The 27,720-nt window shown below is 45.3% G+C and overlaps 1 gene segment (V, D, J or C); it reads left to right on the forward strand.

The window, feature by feature from the left end:
- Nucleotides 1–27,720, forward strand: part of LOC115652928 — a 547,780-nt gene that overhangs the window by 517,585 nt on the left and 2,475 nt on the right. The window contains 1 exon segment of the V gene segment in view: nt 25,989–26,026. Within this exon segment, the coding sequence occupies nt 25,989–26,026 (38 nt within the window).

The following is a 27,720-nucleotide window of genomic DNA, read 5'->3' on the forward strand; positions in this document are numbered from 1 at the left end:
TCTGCTGTGACTATCTTTCAGCTTCCAAGCTCTCTCTCTGCGATACCCCATGCAGCACCATGCACATTGGAGCTTGTCCCGATTTCTGCTGGTTCTAGGCTATAGCATGTATGCCACTGAGTTGATGGACTCTCCTGGAAGGCACTCAGGTACTGAAGGGACGAGTGCACTAAGAGCTTCGACAGAATCGTCCTCTAAGCAGAGGGAGTAAACACTGTACATTAGCATTCAAGTCCCACAGTCATGCAGCTATTGACTTGGCCACGTTTTAGTGCAGGACATTAAAAGCCAGCACCCAAACAAAAATGACGAGCTGAAAAGAAAACGAGAAGCAGGCACGTCTCTTTCTTTGTACAGTGCTTAGCTTGATGGGGCTTTATCCTGAATGGGGCTTTTGGGTGCTAACACAGTAGAAGTAATGAATAATAAAAACAACAAATCACATTTCAGCACAAAGGGAGCGGGCTCTCCAGCCTGCCAGGCTGATCATGGTCCCCCTTCCTCCTCCCTTTTGGTGCACGTTTTCACGTCACACACTAATTTTCATCTCTGAACCACAATTTGTATATTTCACACCCAAGTGACATCCCCATGTCGCTGTGAGCTGTTTAAATGTTCCACGCCACCAGCTATGGCTTGTTGATCAGCATCGGGCCAGTCAGACGTAACAAGATGATCTCGCAGGCTCAGCTCATCTGGCTGCTAGTGCTCTGGATCCAGGGTAAGGATCAAACCAAGGGGCAATTGGATGAATTTAAAGTAAATCCTCCTTGAAAGAAAAATGAAAAGCTCTAGGATTTTTATCAACTGAACCCTAAATATTCCTAAGCGTTGCAGTAACTTTGAGGGACTTTATCACATTTATCGACACTTAGAGAGAAAGGGCATATTTTAAAAATAAAGGCCTAAACCAAAACCCACTGAAGTTGATGGGAATCTTTCCCATTGACTTAAATTGCCTTTGGATCAGCCTTAAGTGAGCAACTGTAAAAGGTGCTAGGATGAAAGAGCCATCTGGATCTCACCATTCACATCACTGGCAGGTGACCAGCTAGGACAACTATGGAATGATACACATGGGAATATTCATACAGGCACATTATTGTTTCATTTATCAACTGTGTGTGCGTGTGTGTAGATATATATATTAACTCACATTTTATTTGTAAATTCATTCAGACTCCCAGGGGGAGATTGTGCTGACTCAGACTCCAGAATCCCTGGCAGCGTCTCCAGGAGACAGAGTCACCATCAACTGCAAAGCCAGTTCAAGCCTTACAAATGATGATTTTGGCATTGACTTCTTAGCCTGGTACTAGCAGAAAACAGGGCAAGCGCCGAAGCTTCTCATTTATTCGGCTTCCACCCTGGAAGATGGAGTTCCAGCCCTGTTCAGCGGCAGTGGATCTGGAACTGATTTCACTCTCATGATCAGCAGCGTTGAAGCTGAAGACGCTGGAGATTATTACTGCCAACAAGGCTTTGAAACCCCTCTCACAGTGATACAGACCAATACAAAAACCTCCTGTGGTGTTCGGTTCAGTGTCAGAGCTGCTCTGTTAACAGAGTCATCATTTCAGGGTTACTGCACTTGGGCAAAGGGAAGATGACCTGGAAGACTGTTTTAGTTGCTGGATGTTGGATGAACTAAAGGGGGTGATGTGAGTTTTGGGAAGGCCAAAGAGGGAAGAAAGAGCCAGTAATTAAGAGCAGAGACTTTCGGGGCATTTTTCCCCACTGGATAGGAAGAATAGGAAGAACCAGAAGGATTTAGACTTAGCCCACAGATGAAGGGCGAAAGAATGGGGGAGCTTGTTTAGTGAGGGGATGACAATCTGTCAAGAGCAGAAAAAGAATAGGGAATATGGAGAGGAAAATAAGGAACTTGGTTCTAATCATGTAATGCTCAAGCTGTTGACCAGAGGGCCACCAAGACATTTTGTGACAGGCTGCACCACAGGACTGGACTGAGGGGGACAGGTCAGGTGAGGATAAGATCTGAGAGTCATTCGGCACACAATAGCTGGCTCTCTGTAAGCAGATAAGGTTGCCCAGCTATGAGACATACAGGAAGAAGAGGAAGGCACCCAGGACAGGACCCATGGGACTCCACAGAGAGAAGCAACAGCAACCAAAGAGACCCTGAGGGAGAACAGGAATGCCAAGGAGAAGAGAATGATCAGGATTGAAAGCTGCAGAACATTCATGGAGGATGGGGCTGGAGTAAAGGCCTGGAGTCTGGCCAGGAAGAGGCTGTCTGAGACCTTGGTGAGATTAGTCTTAGGAGAATGGAAAAGGCAGAACCCATTTTAGAGCGGATACAGGCATGATACAGAGGGAGGGAACCAAGGAAACAGTTCAAAATTAATTTAGAGGCAAATGGAAGAAGGTTGGTTGCTGGAGACAGAGGTGGGGTCAAGGATGGGCTTTCTGAGAATGTCAGTGCATTTCTGAACAAGGTTGGGAAGGAATCATAGGAATGGGAGAGGCAGAGGAAAGGGCAGAGAAAGGGAATCCGGCAGATAGGAGGGGAGTAGGTGAGAGAACCCATGGTTGGTAACCTGAGAAAAGTGTTGGAGGAAAGAAGGGTGAAGAGGAAAAGGGAGTGAATTAGGCAGGTGGAGAAGGGTCACATCAGATGGACTCCTTCAGCCAAAAGATTCAGCCTATGAGACCCCAAGCAGAGTGAGAGGAGATATGGATAGGAAGGCAGCAAGTAGCACATGGGCCTGGAAGCCAGGGGCCTCAATATGAGTGAGAAGTAAGGCGGGGGGGCAGCTCTGAGGAGGGGGAAGAGGATTAATTCCTGGTGGAGGAAGTCCCCATGGCTCTTGGATTTTCCCATCGGGGTGTCAGCAAGTGGGAATGAGAAAGAAGGACATGGACGTTAGGTGCAAGTTATGGATAGGAGCTCTGGGGAAGAGACTAAAGGAGTCTAGGGTGGGGAGAATGTGGAGAAAAGGGACAGTCACGAGAGGAGAGGACAGGCAGAAAGGGGTAACAGCTGTAGAGAAGCCAGAGATTCTGCTAACTCGGGAGCTTCTATGGAGACTTGAATGCAATTTAAAGCTGCCCACCTGTGGCAGGAGCCAAAAGGGGGAGGGAGACAGCAACACAACCTGCCCTCTCTTGAAATAAACCAAGACCTGGGACTTTAAGGTAGGCAGGCTTTTTACCTCTGTATTTAGCACTGGTGCAATCGCTGCTGGGATACTGTGTGCAGTTCTGATGCCCACAATGCAAGATGGATGTTGATAAACCAGAGACGGCTCAGAGAACAGCCACGAGATTGATTAAAGGATTAGAAAACCAGCCTACGGTGACAGACTCGAGGAGCTCAATCTATTTAGCTTAACATACCCTGCGAAGCTCAGGCTCCAGAATCCCTCCTGGGGTCTCCAGGAGACAGTCACCATCAGCTGCAACTTTTTTAGGCAGAATCTCTGGGGAAAGGCCTATGAAGGCAACTCAGAGATGTGGGGAAGGGAACCAGTCCCCTTTCTACTGGGGCTGTGGGTAAAATCCAATGGGAACCTGTTAAAAGCATCACAGAACCATAGAATATCAGGGATGGAAGGGACCTCAGGAGGTCATCTAGTCCAACCCCCGGGTCAAAGCAGGACCAATCCCCAGACAGATTTTTGCCCCAGATCCCTAAATGGCCCCCTCATGTATTTGCTCAGCAAAAATGTTTCTCCTCCCTGGGTTTCTCAGCGTTATCTGAGATTTTCTGTCCACGTCCTTGGGGCTGGACACCTTCATATACTCAGAATTGACTGATCGCTCCCTGTTGCTCTGCGCAGATATAAACATTGTGTCTCACTCTCCGTAGTTAATTGATCAGTACTGAGCAGTTCGGACACATCCGAATGATCTTACAAGTTCAGTTCATCTGGCTGTTCATGCTCTGAATCCAGAGTAAGAATCAAACCAAGCAGGTAATGACGTAAAAAAGCAAAGTATCGCCATATACAATGAGACAAGTGACTTTTCTTATCTCCAATTTTAAATCTATTCACGTTAAGATGACAATATTGATTAAAATGTGACTATAAGCAGTGAATGAAAACACAGTAGAGTTTATTTGTTTTTTCCTGAAATGCATCTTTATTTGTACTTTGCATGCACATTCAGATTCCAGAATCCCTGTTGGCGTCTCCAGGAGATAGTCACTATCGACAGCAAAGCCTGTACAAGCCTCATCTTTGATGGAACTAACCATTTATCCTGGTACCATAAGAAATCAGATCAAGTTCCTGAATTCCTCTTTTATCATGCTTCTACCCTGCAATCTGGGGTCCCAGCCCAGTTCCGTGGCAGTGGGTCTGGAACGGATTTCACTCTCATAATAAGCAGCATTAAATGCTGAAGATTATTATTGCCAGCAAGCTGCTAGCTCCCCTCTCTCAGTGATACAGATCAACTTAAGAACCTTTCTATGCTGTGGAGTTCAAGATAACAGTTGCTTCCTAAACACGGTCACCCTCTCAGTGCCAGTTACATAGGCCAAACCGGACAGTCTCTACGCAGAAAAATAAATGAACACAAATCTGACATCAGGAATCATAACACTCAAAAACCAGTAGGAGAACACTTCAATCTCTCTGGTCACTCAATAACAGACCTAAAAGTGGCAATTCTTCAACAAAAAACCTTCAAAAACAGACTCCAATGTGAAATTGCAGAACTGGAATTAATTTGCATACTGGACACCATCAGATTAGGCCTGAATAAAGATGGAGTGGTTGGGTTATTACAAAACCTAAACCTAATTTCCCCCTACTGTTACTCACACCTTCTCGTCAACTGTTTGAAATAGGTCACTCTCATTACCACTTCAAAAGTTATCTTTCTTCCCTTGGTATCCTGCTGTTAAGTGAATTGTCTCATTAGACCTCACATTTGGTAAGGCAACTCCCATCCTTTCATGTATTTATACCTGCTCCTGTATTTTCCACTCCATGCATCTGATGAAGTGGATTCTAGCCCACGAAAGCTCATGCTCAATTAAATTTGTTAGTCTCTAAGGTGCGACAAGGACTCCTTGTTGTTTTTGCTGATACAGACTAACACGGCTACCCCTCTGAACCCTCTCAGTGCAACTGCTACTCTGGCCCCAGCAATTCAGTATTGAACAGCCTTTAGATGCTTCATTGCCTGGGCCAGTGCATAATTCCCCTGCGTTTCTCCTACTTCCCTTACTTGCAAAGCAAATAAAAATAAGGAGATGGTCAAGCCAAGTTTACTACTAGAGAAGTTTCCTTCCTTACCAAAAAGACTGGACTGCATTTGAGCGGCAGGATCATTTTCTCCTGGCTTAAATGGTTTTACAACTTGATCCCCAAAACATATTTCTTCCTGGCTGCCCATGACTGTCAGAGCATTGCAGGATTAAGAGAGAAATGGTCAGCCCAAAGCATGGGCGGACTGCAGAGGCCTGAATATTCAATCTCAAAAGGGAAGGAAGCTCTCCAGCGACCACACTGAACGATATGTGGCACAGCATTGTAGTAAGATGAGGCCCTGAAACATAAACCCTTATCAGAGGCCCGATATGAGGCCTAACCCTGAACTAAAGTAATGGTCAAGACTTTGCTAACATAAAGCAGAGTTAAGCTGTGAGCCAGAGGCAAGCCCTGCTCACAGAAGCTGGCAAAGAAAGGGCTGATGCTGCATAAATACACATACCTAAAAGGTACTGGACACTAGAGATACCAGACCACTCCAATTCTTGCACATTCCACACACATAACAAAGAACAGGCGAATCCGTCCTAAAGACAGGGTCAAAAGGGTAATACGATGGATAGAGTTGTTTTGTTCTAACATACATGTATAAGGTGAGAGGTGGCACCTTACTGTGCAGAGGGGTTGCACCTCAATACATCAGGAGTGACGTGTAACTTGTTTGCACCTGTTTATAAGACTGCATCCCTGGGGCGGTGTCTTTGTCCAGTGGAGTTTCGCGCCACTAACTGAGCTGGTCCATTGTCAGGGAGCACATATATACTAGCAGAACTGTACACATCTGATCCGGGGAGCTAGAGACTGTGTTTCATTTGACAATAAACCTGGCCGGGTGCCTTCATACCTTATCGGAGTGTGTGGTCAGTGGGGGTTCTCTTGGGGTCTGCTGTGTCAGCGATCTGCAGAGCCAGGCACCATGCAGAGGGAAAACACCCACGCACGCACACAGCCGACTGTTATCAGTACTGAACAGAGCAGAGCACCACACCGGTGGCATCTGACAACAAGCATCAATAGGCTGCCCAAGGAACTGCATCCCACCAATCTTCCTCTGCTAATGGGAAGGTGGATGAAATCAGTGTCCTCTGAGGGGAGAGACTGGGTCAACACTGGGCGGTTGTCAGGCCTCAGAGAAGGTTTCAGTGGGAAAACAGCAGATAAAACATTTTTAGATTGAATCACACTCACAGGGCGGCTCAGACACATGGTGCAAGGATCTGGTCCTCTTTCTACTGAGCAAAATGCAATGGGAACCTGCTAAATGCCGTGTGTGGCTGCACAAAGGAACAGGGTCTTGGATTTTCCCCAACTCTGACTTCCACCTGACTTTCTAGTGTCCTTCATGGATGGGACTACACACTAGAGTGTGCATGGCAGTGTCTGCTGCTGTACTGCTCAAGGGCTGTTTGATAAGGGCAGGTTTTATTTCTTTCCCTGGGTCTGACTCCAATTTCCCTTTAACAGACTAATTAACCTGGTGGAGCACAAATATGTGGTGGTTAAACATCTCTGTGCTCTCTTTATATCCTGACATTTGCAAAGGTCTTTGGGGGGAGTGGAGGCCTCTGGGGGTTCGGTTTTACACCCGTTGTTGATTGCTTTGCAGGATTTCCTTTCCTCCACCCAACTACGCTCTCAGCAGCCAGATCCATACAGAGTGATTCAGACGCTGCAACCTAAAACAAGGAGAAAGCCTGACTCAATTGCAAAAAAGATAGAATCTAAGAGAGAGAGGGATTATGGAAAGCACACTGGGGGAGAGATTATCCCAATCTTACCCCAGCTATCCCCTGGCAGCGCCAAGTTCACCTGGGACCAGGTCACAGGTGCCCAAAGCAGCTCAAACTTCCCAGTCATAAGGGGGCTAGCACAGCTCAAAACCGCTGTGCTGCTGGGCCAGCAGAGGGGGTGGGCAAGTAACATGTTCCATCAGCACCTCCCATCAGTGGAGTTCTCATGAGACCCCAGGCACAGCTAAAAGCTGACCACTGATGGTTGGCAGGAGGCACAAATGGGGGGGGGTGCCACACAATGTGCCCTGCCCAAAGGGACATGAAGGGCCTGTCTGTGCCCTGTATTTATAGGCCCCTCCATCACCCTCACTCAATCTGCTCCTGACAGTTTTCCCAGACATTTTCAGTGCTCTTCGTATCACTGATAAAACACTTCCAAACTCACGCTCCTCCCAACCCAATTCTCTGCCTGTATTTACTGGAACACTTCCCACAGAAATCTAGCACTGAAGCCAAACATCCCAGACTCCAAAAGCCAGCCCCTCTCTGTGGCTGTCTTGTGGGCTCCAGGCACTGTGGAGTGGCTAAGTTAACAGTGACCTGCATGCTGGGGGAGGAAGAGCTCAGTGGTTTGAGCATTGGCCTGTTAAACCCAGGATTGTGAGTTCAATCCTTGAGGGGGCCACTTAGAGATCGGGGGCAAAATCAGTATTTGGTCCTGCTAGTGAAGGCAGGGGGGGCTGGACTTGATAACCTCTCAAGGTCCCTTCCAGCTCTATGAGATAGGTACATCTCTACATATAAATACCCAGCTAATGTAGAAATGGACTGTGAGGAAGAAAGGAATTGCCTAACCCAATCAGATCCATGGTCCATCCAATCAGGTTTCTCATCTCCAGCAAAAGCTGTTTCAGAAGGTGCAAGAAACCCTGCGGTAGTAGGGAGGGGATAATCTGTCCTAGGGACAGGTTCCTCCTAGCCCCTAGTAGTTTGCTGCTGGTTGAAGCACTGCCAACACTCCTGTTTTATCATCACCCTTTAGCATTTACCATTATAATTCTGGACAGACTTGTAATCCATGGAAACGTCCCATTACCTTTTGAATCCTCCTCAGGCTTTGCCCTGGGTAGGGGATGGATCTGCCCTGATCTATCAGTGCAACTCTCCTTTGCCCCCATAGGAGCTGAGTTCCTAGACCTCCCACTCTACACAGCCCTTCAGCTCTGTACTGAGACCCAGGGAAAGGACATGTATGCCGAGCAGCTGCTTTGCATATTTCCACCCGAGTGACATTCCCCTGCACATGGGAGCTGTTATAAATGTTACCGTTAAACACTCGGCACTTCTAAGCTCCGTATCCGTCACGCTAGAATTAACAAGATGATCTGGCAAACTCAGCTTCTCTGGCTCCTGGTGCTCTGGGTTCAGGGTAAGAACAAACAATGATTTAAAGTAATTGCAGTTAGCATACAAGCCTAATACTGATCTCAGTGCACGCAGGCCTGGAATGTAATTCAGAGGGTTAAGCGAATAGTACAGACTAGATTTAGCTTTGACTTGTTACACGTTATTTAATCTGACGGATGTTATATTCTTTTTTTGGTGATTGTCCCCCTCCCTTCAGGTTCCAGTGGGCAGATTGTGATGACTCTGACTCCAGAATCCCTGGCAGTGTCTCCTGGTGACAGAGTCACCATCAACTGCAAAGCCAGTTCTACTGCTGACGGATGGGTGGCCTGGTACCAACAGAAAACAGGACAAGCTCCTAAACTCCTTACCTATGATGCCAGACCGGTTCAGGGGCAGTGGGTCGGGCACTGCCTACACATTCACAATCAGCAGAGTCGAAGCAGAAGATGCTGGAGATTATTACTGTCAGCAGTATAACAGTGCCCCTCTCACAGTGATACAGATGAGTACAAAAACCTCTCTGCTCTGTTCAGTTTCTATTGCTCACCATGACAGCTGCTTCCTATACAGTGTGGTAGGGTCAGGCTGTTGCTACCCTCTCCAGCTGGAGGGTGTCAGGCCTTAGGCTCCTCAGGCCCCAAGCCACCTCTCTGATCCTTTCTGGAGTTCCCAGCACCCATCCCTGTGGAGAATGGAATCCCTATGGGGCAGTCATTTCTTTATGCTCTGCAGGTTCACTTCCCCCGCATTGAGTCCCTGCCTCAGGGACAGCTGGTCAGAAAATTTTAGTTCAAATGACACTTCATTGAAAAGGCAAAAACCGTTGAATGAGGGAAGTGGGTGAATTATTCCCCATTTTGTGACCTGACTTCTCCTGGGTCACCTTTCACCCCAACCACTGCAACCTTCTTGTACTCAGGCTCTTTGCATCACATCCCTCCCGTTCTCCAAAGAGCTGCAGATAAAGCCATCTTCCTCCCGCTGCTCCAACCTCCTCTCCTCTGTCCCCTGAATCCTTTTGCCGGCCTCCCTCTCTGGTCCACATAAAGATTAAGCTCTTCTGACCTTCCACAGTACCACCCGCTATCTCTCTGCTCTCATCTGGCCCCATCAATCAACTCTGCTACGTGCCCTCCTTGGCTCCCTTCTCTGCTTTGCACGTCCCTCCATGCTGTGCCCAGAGGCTGCTCACAGCTGTCCCTCTCCACCTTCCTTATTTTACGCCCACTTCGGTTCTTTTACCTTTCAGCGCAGTGGCTATAAGCCCAAGGTTTTGTGACTGGCCAGAATTGGTGGGAATGGTTCAAGTACTTTAAAAGATCAGGAACCCCCCGCCCTGGGGAAGGAGGAGGGGGGCAGGAGAAAATCATTTGCTCCCTGTCTCCTATCAGTTCCGCTCACATGCACCAATGCCATCCAGAACCACCACTCACCTGCATCCAGCTCCAGACACTAGGACTACCCACCAGCACCCAGCGCCAGCACTGAGGGTCAGCACATGCCTGCCCTGAGAGCTGGGATGGGAGGAGTAATGTGCGTGAAGAGGAGGCAAGTCTGCTGTGGCCTGACCTAGTGGCTTAGCATGCCGGCCCAGGAACAGGCCAGTCTGCCCAATTCCAAAGCTAAGCTCCTCTCTTAGCACTGCTCGCTTCCAGCTCGCCACCAGTGCCATCTGCACTGTGTTCATCTGAACTAGACTAATATCTTCTCGGCAGGGACCTTTCTGATCTATTTTCACGGAGCCAAGTGCATGCATGGGCTCCAGAAGAAATACTCCTATTACTCAGGGTTAGGAGCAGCTTCCTGCTGATGTGACCATGTCATTACCATTGCATCAACTTTACAAGGAGTCTGCAAACAGGCTATGATGCAGGAACACTGCCCTGCATTTGTACAGAGAGATTCTCTGCACACAGCAGCCTCTTTCCTTCGTAGCCCTTAAAGGTAAATGAAGGTGAATTTCCAAAAATTGCCACCAGAGGGCATTACACACACAAACGAAGGGCTAGCCCAGTGGTTCTCAACCAAAGGTAAAGGTACCCTTGGGGGTACACAGAGGTCTTCCAAGGGGTACATCAACTCATCTAGGGATTTGCCTAGTTTTACAACAGGCTACATAAAAAGCACTGGTGAAGTCAGTACAAACTAAAATTTAATACAGACAATGACTTGTTTATACTGCTCTATATACTATACACATGAAATGTAGGCCCAATATTTATATCCCAATTGATTTATTTTATAATTACCTGGTAAAACGGAGAAAGTGAGCAATTTTTCAGTAATAGTGAGGTGGGACACCTGTATTTTTATGTCCGATTTTGTAGCAAGTAGTTTTTGAGGGAGGTGAAACGAACACAAGACAAACCAGACAAACGGATGCAGCAGTCTGAAAACACTGAAAGCCCCTGGTCTACACAACACTAAGTATGCCACAGGCTGCCTGCTGTGCACTCAGTGTCTGTATGTCCCCTGTTTCTGCAGGTTAATCTACAGCCATTTCTATACACTCACCCTACACACCAGGGCACTTGAAGTTCTGTTACAAGAGTATTCTTGCATGTTATATTAACAGAGTACGTAATTAAGCACATTGTTATAAGCCAACCAGATCAGTTCTCTGTTTCAGTACAGAAGACACCCTCCGCACAGCCTGTCCCTTGCCCGGGTTCCTCAATGCAGGTGATGATCTGGGCCTTTTTTATTGCAGCCTCACATCTGAGCTTTCGTTCCCACAGCTGCTAAGAAAATCAGAGTGAAAGTTCTGACCCCCATGCTCGCATCAGCTAGCCCTTCGCACATGTGCATTACAACCGGGTCACTGTTTGATGATACAGTAAAACTCACCCCTGTGCAAAAAGCCAACACCAAATAGATGGACCACTGAAGACATGAAATGGTGCGTGGGTCTTATTTCGGTCCTCTGCACTGGGGCTGATTTCACCCATTGCAAATAATAGCAGAGAAATTAGCCCTGTCCAGTTCCCCTATGAAGGGGTGAATGCAGAGAGATCACCTCACTTACTATTTACCTACCCCACACTATCACTAGGACATCAGTGCCTGAACACAATGAAAAAGCCCATGAGTTGATTTCCTGTAGGCAGGTATCTGGGAGGGGATTTAGAGTGTGATAATAACACCACATTAGAGAAATGTAGACTGAAAGCTCAGGACATTCGTTCCCACTGATTCTGACCAACATTGTTTCATTGCCAAGTGGGAAAGCAGCCCTAGGAGCAGCCCTGTTGTCTTACTACTTCAATGATGTTCCATTTGTTCACTTGATTCTTTTGGACTTAGTCTGAATCACATGTAAATTTACACAGAGCAGATGCTCTGCATCAGCTATCCCCACCTGGTATTTCTCTGTTCCATTTTACTCCAGTCAGCTGTCAGCCAGCTGAGATGTATCAGGTTGATCACACAGGCTCATCACATCTGGCTGGTAGTGCTCTGCATTACAGGTAAGCCTAAATGAAGGAGACACTAACAAGGAAATGATCCAGAATGAAACTAAGGGGTGTAGATATTTTGGGTCAGAACCTCAGCTGCCGTGAATCAATTTCAGTGGCACTTTGCTAGTCTACACCACCTGAGGATCTGACTCGTTACGCTTTGCTTTATCAGATCATGTGCACTCCTCGGGTGTTATCTATACACACACTTTTCATGTGATTGAAAACAACAAGGCATGTGACACTGACATTAAATAAAAATGTGGAAAGAGCCTGTCACTATTTATAAGGCCCAATACAACTGAGATTTCTAGCCTGCACATATATGTATATTATTTTGATATTTTGTTTTATTCTCAGGCTCCAAGGGACTCAGACACCAAAATCTCTGATAGTGTCTCCAGGAGACAGTCACCATCAACTGCAAAGCTAATTCAGACATTAGTGACAGATTCATCTAGTATGAACAGAAACCTGGAAATGCTTCTCAGCTGCCTGCACTCTGGGATCCCAGCTGGGTTCAATGGAGCAGATCTAGGATTGATTTCACTCTCACAATCAGCAGCATTGATACCGACAGAGCTGAAGTTCATTGTAGTCAACAGAGCTCCTGCTCTACAATGATACGGATCAGTACAGAAGCTTCCCTGCTCTCCTTAGTTTATGTTGCTATGGTGAACAGCTACTTCCTACAGCCAGTGTCAGTACTTCAGCAACATGTGATTTGAGGACAGGGCCTGGGTCAGACCCTGGGGCTCATCTACACCACAGCTGAAAGCATCAGTTTCCCTTATCAGTGTGTAGGAGAAGGGTTTTTCCTTATAGCAGTGTTACAAATCCAGCTGTGACATACCTGGGTGATTGTCTACAGCCCCCTCCACACAGCTAATCCATCGTGCCCAGGAAACAGGTTAAATCACAATAGAACCTCCACTACCAGTTTGGGTTTGCCTGTGGGGCCGGACAGAGACCTTCCCGGAACCCTGTGCATGACCAGCCACACTCACTAGCCCCTCCGGGTCTCCTCAAGTCTCTGGAGGCACAGCACGAGGCAGCATGCATGAGTAATGTTGCTGCTACTGTCTGCACAGTCTGCCCCAGCCGCCAGGGACCCACCCCCACCTCCCCAGTCACAAAGCTGTGTGCTGGAGATAGAACAACCTCTAGAAATACTATACACCCTACCTCCCCCTCACACATACAGCACACAGGCCCTAGACCTTATTCCTCTGTCCCCCGAAATAGAGCCCTTTGCCACCTGGGCTAAAGGCTTCCTTACAGGCACAGACTGTGCTATCTTTGGTGCCTGTGTAACAGGCTTGGGGAAAGCACTGTGCCAATGTTAGGCATAATCAATCTTTTCCTGTACCTCAGCTAACCCCTCTGCAGGGGGACAGGCCAGAGTTGAAGCTTTTCAGCACTTCGCTCTACATTCTAGTGAGTTAAATCTCAGGGAGAACAGAAATGACACAAACATCTCTACAGGAAAAGCATTTACTAAAGCTAGATCTATCTTTCCATCCATTATTTATAACCCATGAAACAATCGTGACTATTATCAATAACTTTTAAAAGACAACACTTTTGTGGGGTGGTGGTTCTCCAAGTTTTCATACTTGTTCCTTCCCCAAGTTCAAATGTAACATATAACTAGGTGCATGCTCATACTCACACTCCTCGAGGGCTCTTTTCTGGGAGGATTTATCCTTCTCTGTTTCTGGGGAATAGGGTCCAACCTCTCTGCAAGGCACATCAGCTCCTTAATGCTGGGAAACAAGTGTTAGTTCCACAATCTCCTTCAAACTCCCTTTGAGCCTTTGCAACAATGGTCTGCAAACTGCACAGCTTGCAGCAATTCCAGTCTTCTTCTCCAGTGGAGTGAGGGAACCTGCAGTTTAAATCCAACAAAACTGGCAAAGTCCCTGACACACACAGTCTATTAGAAAGAAAAACAAAACCCTTCTGATCATTGTGCCACTCCATTGCTGAGCTCTTCAGGTTGAGCGACTCCAACCCTTATTTATAAACTCCTCCCCTTCCCTTTGCGTTCCCATTGATTCCCTTCTCAGAGTGGCACTAGGTATGCCCTGCCAGAGGCTTGCTCGCAATGGAAATTGCCTAAATAGCTTCAATCAGCTAACAGGCGTGCCCAGTGCTTCCCACACCCAATTTCTGCATAAGTCTGGCCTATCTAAGGAAGAGAGGAATAGCTCAGTGGTTTGAGCATTAAGCTGCTAAACCCAGGATTGTGAGTTCAATCCTTGAGGGGGCCACTTTAGGGATCTGGGGCAAAAATCAGTACTTGGTCCTGCTAGGGAATATAAAGGGATGGACTCCATGACCTTTCAAGGTCTCTTCCAGTTCTAGGAGGTGGATATATCTCCAATTATTTTTAAAGAATCTCCCTGCCTGGCTCCAGCAAGTCTGCAGGTATACAGAGTATCCCAAAAAAGAACTGTATCCTCCACACTCTTTCTTCCCATACATAGATCACAAAATGTGAGCATGTGGGTCATATTTGCATAGTACTGTACCCAGTCCATTGTGGGTGCTACTGGAAATCATAATGATAGACACTAGTATTTAATCTGTGGACCAGCCACTAGAGGGCAGTATCTCTCTCATTCACACACACATACTGACTGCACATTACAGGGAGGCCAAACCTTTTTATAACACTCTGGTAGGGTCACTATGATGGCATAACCCCAAACTGTAGATATGACTGTACAGAGAAACCTGCTATCCTAGCTTCTTAACTCAGCTGCAAAAATCCCTGCCCACACTGACCAGAGAGCCTAGAAGAATACGATAGCTTTTATTCTGGCTGTTGCCTGCCAGCACAATTTTTAAGTAGCATATGGACTAACCAGGCAGCCTGCCTGCTGCTTCTTTCTTGTCTCAATAGCTCCCCAAGTGTATGTGTGTGTGTGTGTGTTAATGTCTAACCACTCCATGGACAGACAAAACCTCCAAAACTAGTCAGGTGCTTTCAATAGCAAAGAGGGTGTCAGAATGGTCTTCCCTAGGCTGGGAAAACTTTTCCTTAAGAATCAGTAACAATATCTTGAGAAAACATTGATTGGAGGAAACATTTCAAATGTATTTCTTTGGTTTATCCTGGGCCTGATCCTGCTGTCCTTGTTCAGACTAAGGAGATAGTGGACTCATTTTTTTCAAAGGGTTTTCTATTTGTTAAGCTAGCTAGATTCATTGCCACAGGGATCACTGACTAGCTGCTACTGCAGATTTTCCTCAAACCAAACAATAATATCCAATGCCAAAATATGGACAACACTAAGGTCAACACAAGCCAATGGGGCTATACACTTGCTTAAAGTTGCACATGTGCCTAAAGAACCCTCCTGAATCGGGGCCACAATGAAGTACTGCAGTTCATCCTTGTTGCCACCAGAGGGTGTCAGAAGCCTTATGCTGAATATACTGTATATGAATATTGCAGGTGGAAATAGGTCAATATTTCCTGCAACAGTTTAAACAAATCCATTCTTCAGTTTTAAACACTAGAACCATAGCACACACCATCAGCTTTGCAGCTATACAGGTAAGTGAAGCATCCCAGCCATCCTGGCCATTTATAAGTGCTCCATTTCACTCTTTATTTTTACATGGAGTTTGTTGATTAACATTGGCCAGCTCAGATTAACTGAGTAATTTTGCTGGCTCATTTTATCTGGCCAAGGCTACAAGGTAAGTAAAAAAAAAATTACACGATACATTTAAAAATAAAAATCGAAATTGTGGCTTAGCCCACAACTATAACTGTATATATTATGTTAATACCATCATGTGATTAAAGAAATTAAGGAAATATTGTACCAAAATAAACTGGAGACATACATGACCAGACCCTGAGATGGCATAAATCAGGGTAGCTCCCTTGAAGTCAAAGTCATTTATATTAGCTACGGATCTGGCCCACACAGTGTAACATTGTTGAAGTCGTTGGCTCATGAAATGGATTAAAATATATGAAGTGGATTTTTTTTGTTTTGTTCTATTTTTAAGATAATATTTGGAACATTATAACTGTTCAGAACTGCCAGTGCGCATCACTTGGGTATAGAGATGCAAAGCAGACAATGTGTTTTGGACACATGGTTTAAAAATGCACAATAGATTTGACTGTCAGAACATGCAGAATTGGCATTAATTATATTACTGTCTACAGGGGGAGGGATAGCTCAGTGATTTGAGCATTGGCCTGCTAAACCCAGGGTTGTGAGCTCAATTCTTGAGGGGGCCATTCAGGAATCTGAGGCAAAAATGTGGGGATTGATCCTGCTTTGAGCAGGGGACTGGACTAGATAATCTCCTGACGTCCCTTCCAACCCTGATATTCTATACAATCATCACCATCCTGTACTGTATAGAGTACTGAGACTTAGGTCTCCCCCTGGTGCTGAGCAGAATTCTCTGCAATGCTTCTGGCATTGAAATACAGGAAAGGCTTGAAACATTGGACATTAACAACTTAGTACAGGAAAAATCTATTTATTTCAATTAATAAAAACGTTCTGAAAAGAAAACATACTAATGAATGTGCAGCTTCAAACCAGACATTCATTACCCATGAAATATACAAATTGAGTCAATGTCAATTAAAATAACCGAGCTTCCCCATTTATCACCATTTCTCAAAACAGAAACCTCAGATATCCCCTCCAGAAAAAGCCTTTGTAAATACAAGAAACACAGGACTTTTTCTGGTAAGAATACTTGAGATTTCTTTTTGTGGAGCAGTGACATATAAGGGAGGTTGAGTATTTTTATTGACTCATCTTGTAAAGATTTTTTTGTGAATAATTCATGGTTTAATGCTGTACATTCATTTAGACTATTTTCTTATTAACACATTTTTACAAATCAAAATAAAATATTCCTATATTGCTTGTTAATATGTTTCCAACCATGATAGTCCCTTAAATGGAGCACTGCACAGCATCCTGATTACCACTAGAGGGAGTCATAACAAGCCTTATGCTGAATATTGTAGATGATAAATTAACTGAAACTATATTCTGAAATGGTATCAAATGAACTATTGCAGAGCATCCTAATTGCCCCCACAGGGAGGCATAACACAATGTATTGTATGTATTATGACCGTTACAGATGGTAATACATTAGTAGTAACCACAGCTTGGTGTATCATTTTGATGATCTGTTCAATTGATGTTTATGCTCATGGAGATTCCATCTTTTATCAAACAATTCCCAGCTTGATAAACAGAAACTGTATTCCTCTCACAGGCCACTGTTATTATCTGTCTCTCATTGCCTCTCTGTAGCTTGGCTCAATAAGCCTGATCCACAGCCCACTGGAGTCAAAATCTTTTCAATTGCCTTCAAATCAGCTCTTGTCTATGGTGTTCACCAAAGTTAGGCACTGATTGTTTTGACTTTTGGTTGGTAGTGAGTGTTCATTTTTACCCTGCTGTTCTGTCATCCCATGATTTTAATGTGCTGATGTTTGCAGCCTGGTGGGAGGGGGTTGGGCCCACAGCTGAAAGGTAAAACCTTTGCACATACATATTTTTAAGATGCTTAAGGTCCTAAAATGCATTTAAAGACAAAAGAAAGCAGCTCCTGCACCTGTCAAGAGCTGAGATCAGGGCTTTGCATTCCCCCGCAAAGACTTGAGGACATCACAGCCATTCAGGGCCCCATGCTGTGTCCCATAGGCCAGATTCATTCCTAGGTTCCCACAAGGGAAGCCAGGCAGAAGGTGAGCCTGCCTGGGGTAGGAGCTCACTGGCACAAGCTGCCTGCATCCCTTCTCTGTCAGTGGCCCCAGATTCAACCAATGTAGCCCTGAAGGTGGATGGATATGAACAGGTAGTGGCCAGGCCACCCAGAAGATGCCCAGACACTATAAAGCAGCAGCTACAGCCCTACTCTTCTTGGCAGAACCTTTGAGGGAGCAGGACGCAGTACTGCCACCTGCTCTTCATCAGGGTGAACTCCACTGGGAGCTCAGCTGCCCCCACCAGCGCCAGAACTAGGGGGCCAGGGGCCATGGCCCTCCCACTTTTTAACAAAAGAAACATGAGTGCAGAATTCATGTCCCCCGCAGATTTTTTTTTCCTTCACAGAATAATAGATTCTGCCACGGAGGCACTGCAACTACATCTTTCATCCACCAGGGGCTGCTGTGGCACCAGAAGTGAGGGCAGCTGGCTCACTGCCAGAGCAGCCAGCCAGGGAGAGGGAGGGGGCACTTTGGCCTTGCTCCCACCCTTCTACAAAGGTTCTAGCATCCTCGCCTGCAGAAGCATTGGCACTCAGTGCCCACAATATTAACCAAGCCCCTTGTGTGAAACTTCTTGGAAATCAAAGGGGGCCTCTCACAGACAAAACCCCTCCACTGCAAAGCCAGAGCCTAAGGTTATCATCCCGCAGTGTTTAATATTAATTATCCCAGACAAAGTAAAGACACCCTGATCCTTCTTCAATAAGAGGTGATAGGCAGTGTCATGCTGATGGCTGACCATCGCTAGACAACCGGTACTCCCTTGTTGGAACACATCACAGGGGCAGGGTGGAGGGAAAGATTCATGTGCTGAAAATGCTCTGGCAACCAAGAGCTGTAGGGAAAAGAGATGACTTACCTGAAATGCTGGTTCTGTGACTGTGCATACACACAACCCATCCACGCTGTGGGGAACAGGCACCATACACATGGCTGGCAGGAGTCCCATAGCATAGAGACCACAATAGGGCAGGGCTGGCTTGCTCCTGCCAGCGCCCCTCAGGGCCCCTAATGCATCCAACTGTTGCTTCCTTTCTAGTAGCAAAAACCCTGTGCATGGAGAGGAGAGGAGAGGAGGGGACATCTGGGTGTGGCTGCCAAGGGAGGAGGGGGCTGCCTGGTGTGAGGGGCTGACTGTATGCAAGGAAAACAGCCTGAGTTTCAGGGGGTACTGCCTGTGGGAGAGATGGCACTGTCTCTGTATGTGTGTGCGTGAGGGGCTGATTGTTTCTTAGGGGGGAACTGCCTGTGTGTGAGGGGCTGACTGTATGTGAGGTGGCACTGCCTGTGTGTAAACAGCTGGTTGTATCTGGGGGAGGAGTGCCTGTGTGTGAGGGGCTGACTCCATGTCAGGTGGCACTTGTGTGTACAGGAGGACAGCTTGTGTGTGAAGGGGTTGACTGTATGTTTGTGTGAGTGTGAATCTGGAGGAGAGCTCTATGTGTGAGAGAAAGGGGGTGAGGAAGAGAGAGAGAGCGATTTGTAGAGAAAGGAAGCTCATGTAAGATATAGGGGACCGGGAGGGGACGTGACTTCTGTGGGGAGTCAGGAGATCATGAGCAAGGTTGTTTTTTTTGCAGGGAAGGGAGGAGAGTGTGTCTGTGTGGTATTGTCTATGCCATATAGGATCCTATGTGTGTGTGATTTGTGGGTGGGAAGCAGGAGAGTCTGTGGAGCTGGAAAGAGTACACAGAGGCTGCTTCTACACTATTAAATGTGGTGCCCACTTTTCAGTGTCCTGGTGGACGCTCTGGGACTCCCAGTGGCGCAAGGACTAGTGGAGACCAGACTCAGGCATTCAGAGGAGGGCTTTAGGACAAGGTGCGGACAATGTCCGAGTTCAGTCTACACTTGCCCTTGTGCTGGTGTAAGCAATGGGGCAACGTCACACTCCATTTGCTAGTGTAGACACGGCCAGAGAGCGAGAAAATGGAAGGCAAGATTAGTAAAAGAAGCAAGATGCTGACAATGTGGGTGAAAAAGGAAGAGAGTACAACAGAGGGAGAGCAGAGGAAAAGGAGGCAAGGGAACGGGGAACAGTTACACCTGCTATAAAAATAATAATGATGGAATATAGACTGATAAAGATGGAAGCAATGACAACTGAGGTGAAAAGAAAGAAACAGAAACATGCATTGAAAAGAGACAACTGAAAACAAAAACGCGGGCAAGAAGGAAATGTTCAGAAAATGCATCTTACAGTCATACACCTAGCACCGAGCATCTAGGCTGCTCCCAGAAAGCTCAAAAGAAAACTTGTTCCAATAGCCAAGGGCCTGATCCAAAGCCCATTGGAGTAAGTGGGACAACTTCCCTTGACTTAAATGGGCTTTGGATCAGGCCCCAAATCCTTCATATACTTGGGGTTGAGGGAGAAATTCCCCAATGGTCAGCCCCGACCAGCCTGCCTTAGCCTCACAATTTTTATTGTCTTTTTCACACTGATCAAAATTCTCTCTCCTGGTCCTGCCCTCTTTTCGCAGCTTTTAAGGCTGGGGGTTTCAAAAGAGCTTAAGGGAGTTCAATGGGATTTGGGCATCTAAACTCCTTGGGCTCCTTTGAAAATCCCATCCTAAAAGCAGCTGCCCTTCTCTCAAATGGGCCAGTGGAGAAGAGCTCTCATCACTTGTTCCTCCTGTTCTTCATTTGCATTTTCAGATTCAGTTTCTACTGTAACATTTTCAGATTCAGTTTCTATTGTAACATTTTCAGGTTTAGAGTCCGTTTCTTCACTAACCAGGTCCCTGTTTTCATCACCACTCCAGTGAAAAGGGGTAACAACTGTCTTCCCAAGTATGTACAGAGCCATTGTCCATTTCAGCTCTGTGTGTCTGTTTTCAAATCCCTCATCTAATAACACCTGGCGTTATTTACCTAAATATACCATTTACCTAAACCAGGTACACGTCCCAGCACCTTGACTGCAACATCTTTTCCCTGCTACCTTCTTCCTTGTGACTGTGAACCAACACTCTTTTGTTTAGGTGCTAGGATCTAGGCTCAGCGAGGTACTTAAGCACATGTCTAACTTGAAGGATGTGCATAGGCCCATTGAAGCCAACGGGACTATTCAGGCACACATGCGTAAAGGTTTTTCTGAACGGTGGCCACATTGTGTGACAGACCAGAGTCTTTCTTAGGATATGTCTGCACTGCATCTGGGATTTTAATTCCCAGCTCAGGCAGACTTACACATGCTAGCTCTGCTGGAGCTAATGTGCTAAAAATAGCAGTGTGGCCACAGCAGCACAGGCAGTGGCTTAAGCTAACCACCTCAGTACAACCCTGCCCAAGATCCTAGCTTCATACTCAGGTGGTGAGCCCGCACCACAGCCCAGGCCACTGCAGCCACACTGCTACTTTTTGCATGCTAACTCAAACAGAGTGAGTATGGGGACATCTACTTGATCACATCTGTAAGCGGCAGGGCAGAGATACGCTTGCCTGACTGTGGCTCTCTCCTGTGGTAGTGCCACATCATAAATCTGGTGCCAGCTCATGTTCATGACTTCTGTGAACAGCATCGTAAATGTCCCATCTTTCCCCTGCAGGAGCATCTGAAAATCAACCACTTTTCTTCCTGAGGTCTCATTCTTGCCTAGGAGGTCTGGTAGTTTCTGATACAGACGTGAAGCGCCAGGGTTAATATAGTCTCCATCTTGCTGCTTCCCGGCATCTAGAAACACAGGCTGGGGCAGGGCAAGCTGAGTCATTAGCTAAGGCCACCTGGAGCAGCAGGTTCTCACAGTGGGGGTGGGAGATGTAGCAGAGCTATCCCTAGGCACCAGGGAGTTGTGCTCAGCCACTAGGATGGTTTCAGTGTTGGGCTCAGGTCCTTCACCATCTGGCCTGGGTTAGTACAGTTAGGGCTAAACTTTCTCAAGGTACTGCATGATTTTGAGCTGGGAATACCTTTTGGTTTTCAGCCTAGATGGTATCAGAGGGGTAGCCGTGTTAGTCTGGATCAGTAAAAGCAGCAAAGAATCCTATGGCACCTTATAGACTAACAGACGTTTTGGAGCATGAGCTTTCGTGGGTGAATACCCACTTCCTCAGATGCATGTAGTGGAAATTTCCAGGGGCAGGTATATATAGGCTAGCAAGCAAGCTAGAGATAACGAGGTCAGTTCAATCAGAGAGGATGAGGCCCTGTTCTAGCAGCTGAGGTGTGAAAACCAAGAGAGGAGAAACTGGTTCTGTAGTTGGCAAGCCATTCACAGTCTTTGTTCAATCCTGAGCTGATGGTGTCAAATTTGCAGATGAACTGAAGCTCAGCAGTTTCTCTTTGAAGTCTGGTCCTGAAGTTTTTTTGCTGCAGGATGGCCACCTTAAGGTCTGCTATAGTGTGGCCAGGGACGTTGAAGTGCTCTCCTACAGGTTTTTGTATATTGCCATTCCTAATGTCTGATTTGTGTCCATTTATCCTTTTCCGTAGAGACTGTCCAGTTTGGCCGATGTACATAGCAGAGGGGCATTGCTGGCATATGATGGTGTATATTACATTGGTGGATGTGCAGGTGAATGAACCAGTGATGGTGTGGCTGATCTGGTTAGGTCCTGTGATGGTGTCGCTGGTGTAGATATGTGGGCAGAGTTGGCATCGAGGTTTGTTGCATGGATTGGTTCCTGAGCTAGACTTATTATGGTGCGGTGTGCAGTTACTGGTGAGAATATGTTTCAGGTTGGCAGGTTGTCTGTGGGCAAGGACTGGCCTGCCACCCAAGGCCTGTGAAAGTGTGGGATCATTGTCCAGGCTGGGTTGTAGATCCTTGATGATGCGTTGGAGGGTTTTTAGCCGGGGGCTGTATGTGATGGCCAGTGGAGTCCTGTTGGTTTCTTTCTTGGGTTTGTCTTGCAGTAGGAGGCTTCTGGGTACACGTCTGGCTCTGTTGATCTGTTTCCTTATTTCCTCATGCGGGTATTGTAGTTTTGAGAATGCTTGGTGGAGATTTTATAGGTGTTGGTCTCTGTCTGAGGGGTTAGAGCAGATGCGGTTGTACCTCAGTGCTTGGCTGTAGACAATGGATCGTGTGATGTGTCCGGGATGGAAGCTGGAGGCATGAAGGTAGGCATAGCGGTCGGTAGGTTTTCGATATAGGGTGGTGTTAATTTGACCATCACTTATTTGCACCGTGGTGTCAAGAAAGTGGACCTCCCGTGTAGATTGGTCCAGGCTGAGGTTGATGGTGGGGTGGAAGCTGTTGAAATCGTGGTGGAATTTTTCCAGAGTCTCCTTCCCATGGGTCCAGATGATGAAGATGTCATCAATGTAGCATAGGTAGAGAAGGGGCGTGAGTGGACGAGAGCTGAGGAAGCGTTGTTCCAGGTCGGCCATAAAGATATTGGCATATTGTGGGGCCATGCGGGTGCCCATAGCAGTGCCACTGATCTGGAGATATATATTGTCATCAAATTTGAAATAGTTGTGTGTAAGTATAAAGGCACAGAGCTCAGCAGCCAGTTGTGCTGTGGCATCATCAGGGATAGTGTTCCTGACAGCTTGTATTCCATCTGTGTGTGGGATGTTTGTGTAGAGAACCTCTACATCCATGGTGGCGAGGATGGTGTTTTCTGGGAGGTGACCAATGCATTGTAGTTTCCTCAGGAAATCAGTGGTGTCACGGAGATAGCTGGGAGTGCTGGTGGCATAGGGTCTGAGTAGAGAGTCCATATATCCAGACAGTCCTTCAGTGAGAGTGCCAATGCCCGAGATGATGGGGCGTCCAGGATTTCCGGGTTTGTGGATCTTGGGTAGTAGATAGAATAATCCTGGTCGGGGCTCTAGGGGTATGTTGATTTCTTCTGGTGTTATTGTAGGGAGTGTCCTGAGTAGATGCTGTAGTTTCTTAGTGTATTCCTCAGTGGGATCTGAGGGAAGTGGCCTGTAGAATTTGGTATTGGAGAGGTGTCTGGTGGCCTCCTTTTGGTAGTCAGACCTGTTCATGATGACAACGGCACCTCCTTTATCAGCCTCTTTGATGATACTCTAGATGGGATGGTCTCAGGTACCCTGGTTATAAACAGGGGGGAAGTTGGCATCTTTGAGGAAGTTGGTAGCCTTTATTTATTTTGTCCCATAGGGATTAGAAGTGCTTCTAAAGAACCCTACAGCTCATCAGAGTCATTCAAGAAATAAGAGTTATTCTCCCCAATAACCCCATCATCCCAGAAGTCTTATTTTAGACTGCAGAACAGACCTGGCTGCTGGATGCCTCAATAGCAGGAGAGTAGGTAGGCTGCATGGAGATCATTGCCTCAGAAGGCAACAGTGATAATGATGTGGCAGCTGGTGCTGTGAACGTGATGAAGGAACTGATAACTGGCATGCAGCGTGGTCTCCCAAACACAATCTCACGTCAACATCTCTCTGAGCTGTAGGTAAACGCCTCCTAATTTGGTAGTGTTTGAGCACCTGCTGAGTTCACTCTCAACACTACTCAGCTAAATCATGCTAGATCAGCATTCTGTGCACCATGGCAACCTTCTGTTATCCCTTAGAAAGTTCCCAGCTGCAGTGTTTTCCTTTTCTATGCAAGAATTTCTAGGTCTCGCATCCTTCCTTGGCCTGGTACAGAAAATATCCTGCAAGTTCCATGCTAACACTGGTAGAGCTCCATTGATCTCAATGAAGTAACTCCTAATTTATACCTATATGAAGAAGAGCAGAATTAAGTCCATTGCCCATTTGTTTGTGCAAGTATTTTGTCAATGTATGGTTTGCTGTATGTGAAAGGACGTGAAAAGCTCATGCAAAATCTGGGTGGGGTGCTCAATACCACATCTACATTTTCTGGAGTTGGACATGAACCAAAATCCTGCATCTGAACATCCTGAACTTTGGAAAAGTTTAAATCAGGATCCAAACTTTGCACTTGGACCCAGGTCTAATAGTTTCAGCATTTATGCTTTCAAGGTAATACAGCACGTGACTAGGGTTACAATATGTGTCAATGCGGATGTGGAAGCAGAGGGTTGGGAGAGAAGATAGAATGTATTGATCTGATCTTAACTTCTATCTAACTTCTTGACTGTTTATAGATAATGAAACCAAAGTCACTCGACCTAGCACTGAATTCTCAGTTTTGCACAATGGAAAAAACATATTTATAGGGGAAATGAGCTTTAGCAAGTGAAACGAATGCCCCTTCCCCTTCTGCTGTCAGGTTTTTGTACGACGAGGAGATAGGAACTGATCACTGTGGTGGACGTTCGGTAAAGGAACCAAGGTAGAAATAAAACGTAAGTACCTTGAAATGATTCTGTTTTCGCTGTCTATTCTGTCTTTAAATTTGTATTCATTAACGCTGTCAAATTATAAAGTGAATATCTGTTGGCGTTGGAAATTGCAAGTAAAGGATGGTTTTCAGGGCAGTTGTAGTTCAACTGTAATAGAAAAGAGATTAATCTGAAGAAAGTAGGACTTTGCTTTTCATTCCAGACCAGAGAAATTCAGTAAATGTTACAAGTGACCAAAAATGTTACTGGCCAGACCCTCAGCTGACGTTACTCGGTGCAGTATTCCCCATTCTCAAACATCGGAGTTATGCCAATTTACACTAACAAAGGCTCTGGACCCATATTTCTAAAACATACTGTACCACTGATGCAGTTAATGGCCTAGGTTAGGAGGAACTGAGGTTTTTGTAGAGGGAACAGGTAGCAAGGAAGCACTGTGGTACACTTTCGGCAAAGGAACCCGGGTAGAGATCAAACGTAAGTACATTTTTCTCAATGCTCTTCAGTTTTCTTTGTCACATTTGTCCATTTTCATGTTTTTGGGGGGTTTTCTGCATTGGGGTAATTGGCGATATGAGAATGCTAAGAGAATTACCAGGAGATGAGACTGGTAAAGTGCATAAAATGAATCTATCCTCGAGGAAAGAAAACACCTTTACCTCCTTAGGTGGAATTTTAGAGCTAAATTGTTACATACTGCACGAATTAGCCAGCCTACTGTGGACTCACTTAGCCACACAGTAAATAGGTTTCTGTAGGAGAGGAAGTTGCTAGGCAATCACTGTGGGTCACTTTTGGCAAAGGGACCAAGCTGGAGATAAAACGTAAGTGCATTTTTTACTCTCTTCCAATTCTCTTTGTCCAGTTTGCCTATTTTCACAACTTTTTTGGCAGGGGGGGTATCTGCAATTTGTGAAAGATGAGTGCAGACAGAATTGCTCTCATCATAGATTTGCAAAGTGTATGAAATAACCCTGTCTCTGAGGACAGAAAATACCTCCTCCTCCAAAAAATGAAATTTGGGCTAAATTGTTATATTTTACATAAATTGACCCATTGAAAGTTGACAGGCCATTTAGTTGCTCAGTAAAAAGGTTTTTGTAGAAGGGGAAGTTCACAGGCACTCACTGTGGTTCACTTTCGGGAAGGGGACCAAGGTGGAGATAAAACGTAAGTGCATTTTTGAACTCTCTTCTGATTTTCTGTGTCCAGTTTGTCCATATTCACAATTTTTGTCTGTAATTCATGAAATGGGATCGCTGACAAACTTATTGAGGCTGTAGATATGTGAAGTATTTATATAAAATATACCTGGCCTCAAGAGTGGAAAATACTTCCACCTCCCTAGATGTAATTTGGACTAAATGGCTCTATTTTACGTAAATTAACCTACTTACAATGGAGAGCCCATTTAGTTGTGCAATAAAAAGGTTTCTGTAAAAGAGGAAGGTTATAGACAATCACTGTGGATCACTTTTGGCAAAGGGACCAAGTTGGAGATAAAACGTAAGTGCATTTTATTTATGGTTAATCCACGCTGCCTTTGTTTTTGCTTGATTTAATGCACAAATGTGGAAAAATGCTGTTTTTTCTCTCTGTCCCTTTCCTTGCTGTCTCACCCCATTCCCGGTCGTTAGTTGTCAAATCCTTACATTTAATTGCAAGGATTAAAAATCAACTGGGACTGCTTAAAGAAAAGTCTAACTTTATTTCCAAACGAGAATATGATGGCTAAATTGTAGGCTAGTGACAGTGTTGGTCCTGGGTCTTCATCTGAGGCTATCAGCACTGTTAGTAAAAGTTCAGCCATCCTCTTGTCTATAGATTTTAAGTGGAAAAATCCCAAAGTTTCACAATGAAGGTCATGATCCAGCAGTCACTGAAGTCACTAGAAATACTCCCATTGACTTCCGTAGGACTTGGATCAAACCATATACAAGTGTTTTTGTTTTAATTGAGCATTTTGGCAGTACATCCCATTAAGAGAAACTGGAAATTGTTTCTCAAATAATGTAAGTGGTGTGCCCAGATACCACAGTGATCAACATACTGAGGACTGATTAAACAGATTAGATTGGACTAGATTGATAAAATAGATTAGACTAATGTTAATGAGAAAAGTCCAGTTTTAGAAAAAAATAGTTTAAGAAATGAAGAGAAAATACTAAAAACCTAGCTAAGAGCAGACAAACATTCCTGTTAAAATAATACTTAACCTGCACAAAATAAGTTAATTGGAACCCAGCAGCACAAAGGTGGAGGAAAATGTAAAATATGTTGTAGTTAGAGTATGGTAGAGTCTGACTAAATCATCCTCCCTTATTAATTGCTAGCTGTAATCGATAAGATTTAAGTTAGCTGCATCTAATCATTGTTAGCTGTATATCTATCCAATGCATCGCATCATTGTTCTAAAGAATTTAATTTTAAGATCTACAAAAATAATCTTGACATTTGTCATATCAACTATAGTAATGTATCTATGAAAGCAGATGTAGCAGCAATGTACAGTATATTTTTATTTTGCACTAGGAAAAAATTGATAACTCTTCTAAAAATATTCTGATGATAGAAAAATGCAATTGATTCATATATTTTAAGTTGTTGTTTTACTGATTATCTTACAAAAGATTTTTTTTCAGCAGCTTTGACACAATGCTTTACTCATATATATTTTGAATTTTTTAAAAATATAGTGATGAGGCCATTGTGGAGGACAAGCCAACGAAATGATATTTTTCTTTTTCTTTTTTTTCTTTTCCAATTACTGTTTTTCACAAACAAGTCAAAAATACTTCGAAAAATTGTTTGGGGCTATATATCGTTTGTTGTAATAATATATAAAATGTGGTGTTATTTCAAAT

This window comes from Gopherus evgoodei, chromosome 5 (assembly GCF_007399415.2).
Source record: "Gopherus evgoodei ecotype Sinaloan lineage chromosome 5, rGopEvg1_v1.p, whole genome shotgun sequence".
In the NCBI taxonomy this organism is placed as follows: domain Eukaryota; kingdom Metazoa; phylum Chordata; order Testudines; family Testudinidae; genus Gopherus; species Gopherus evgoodei.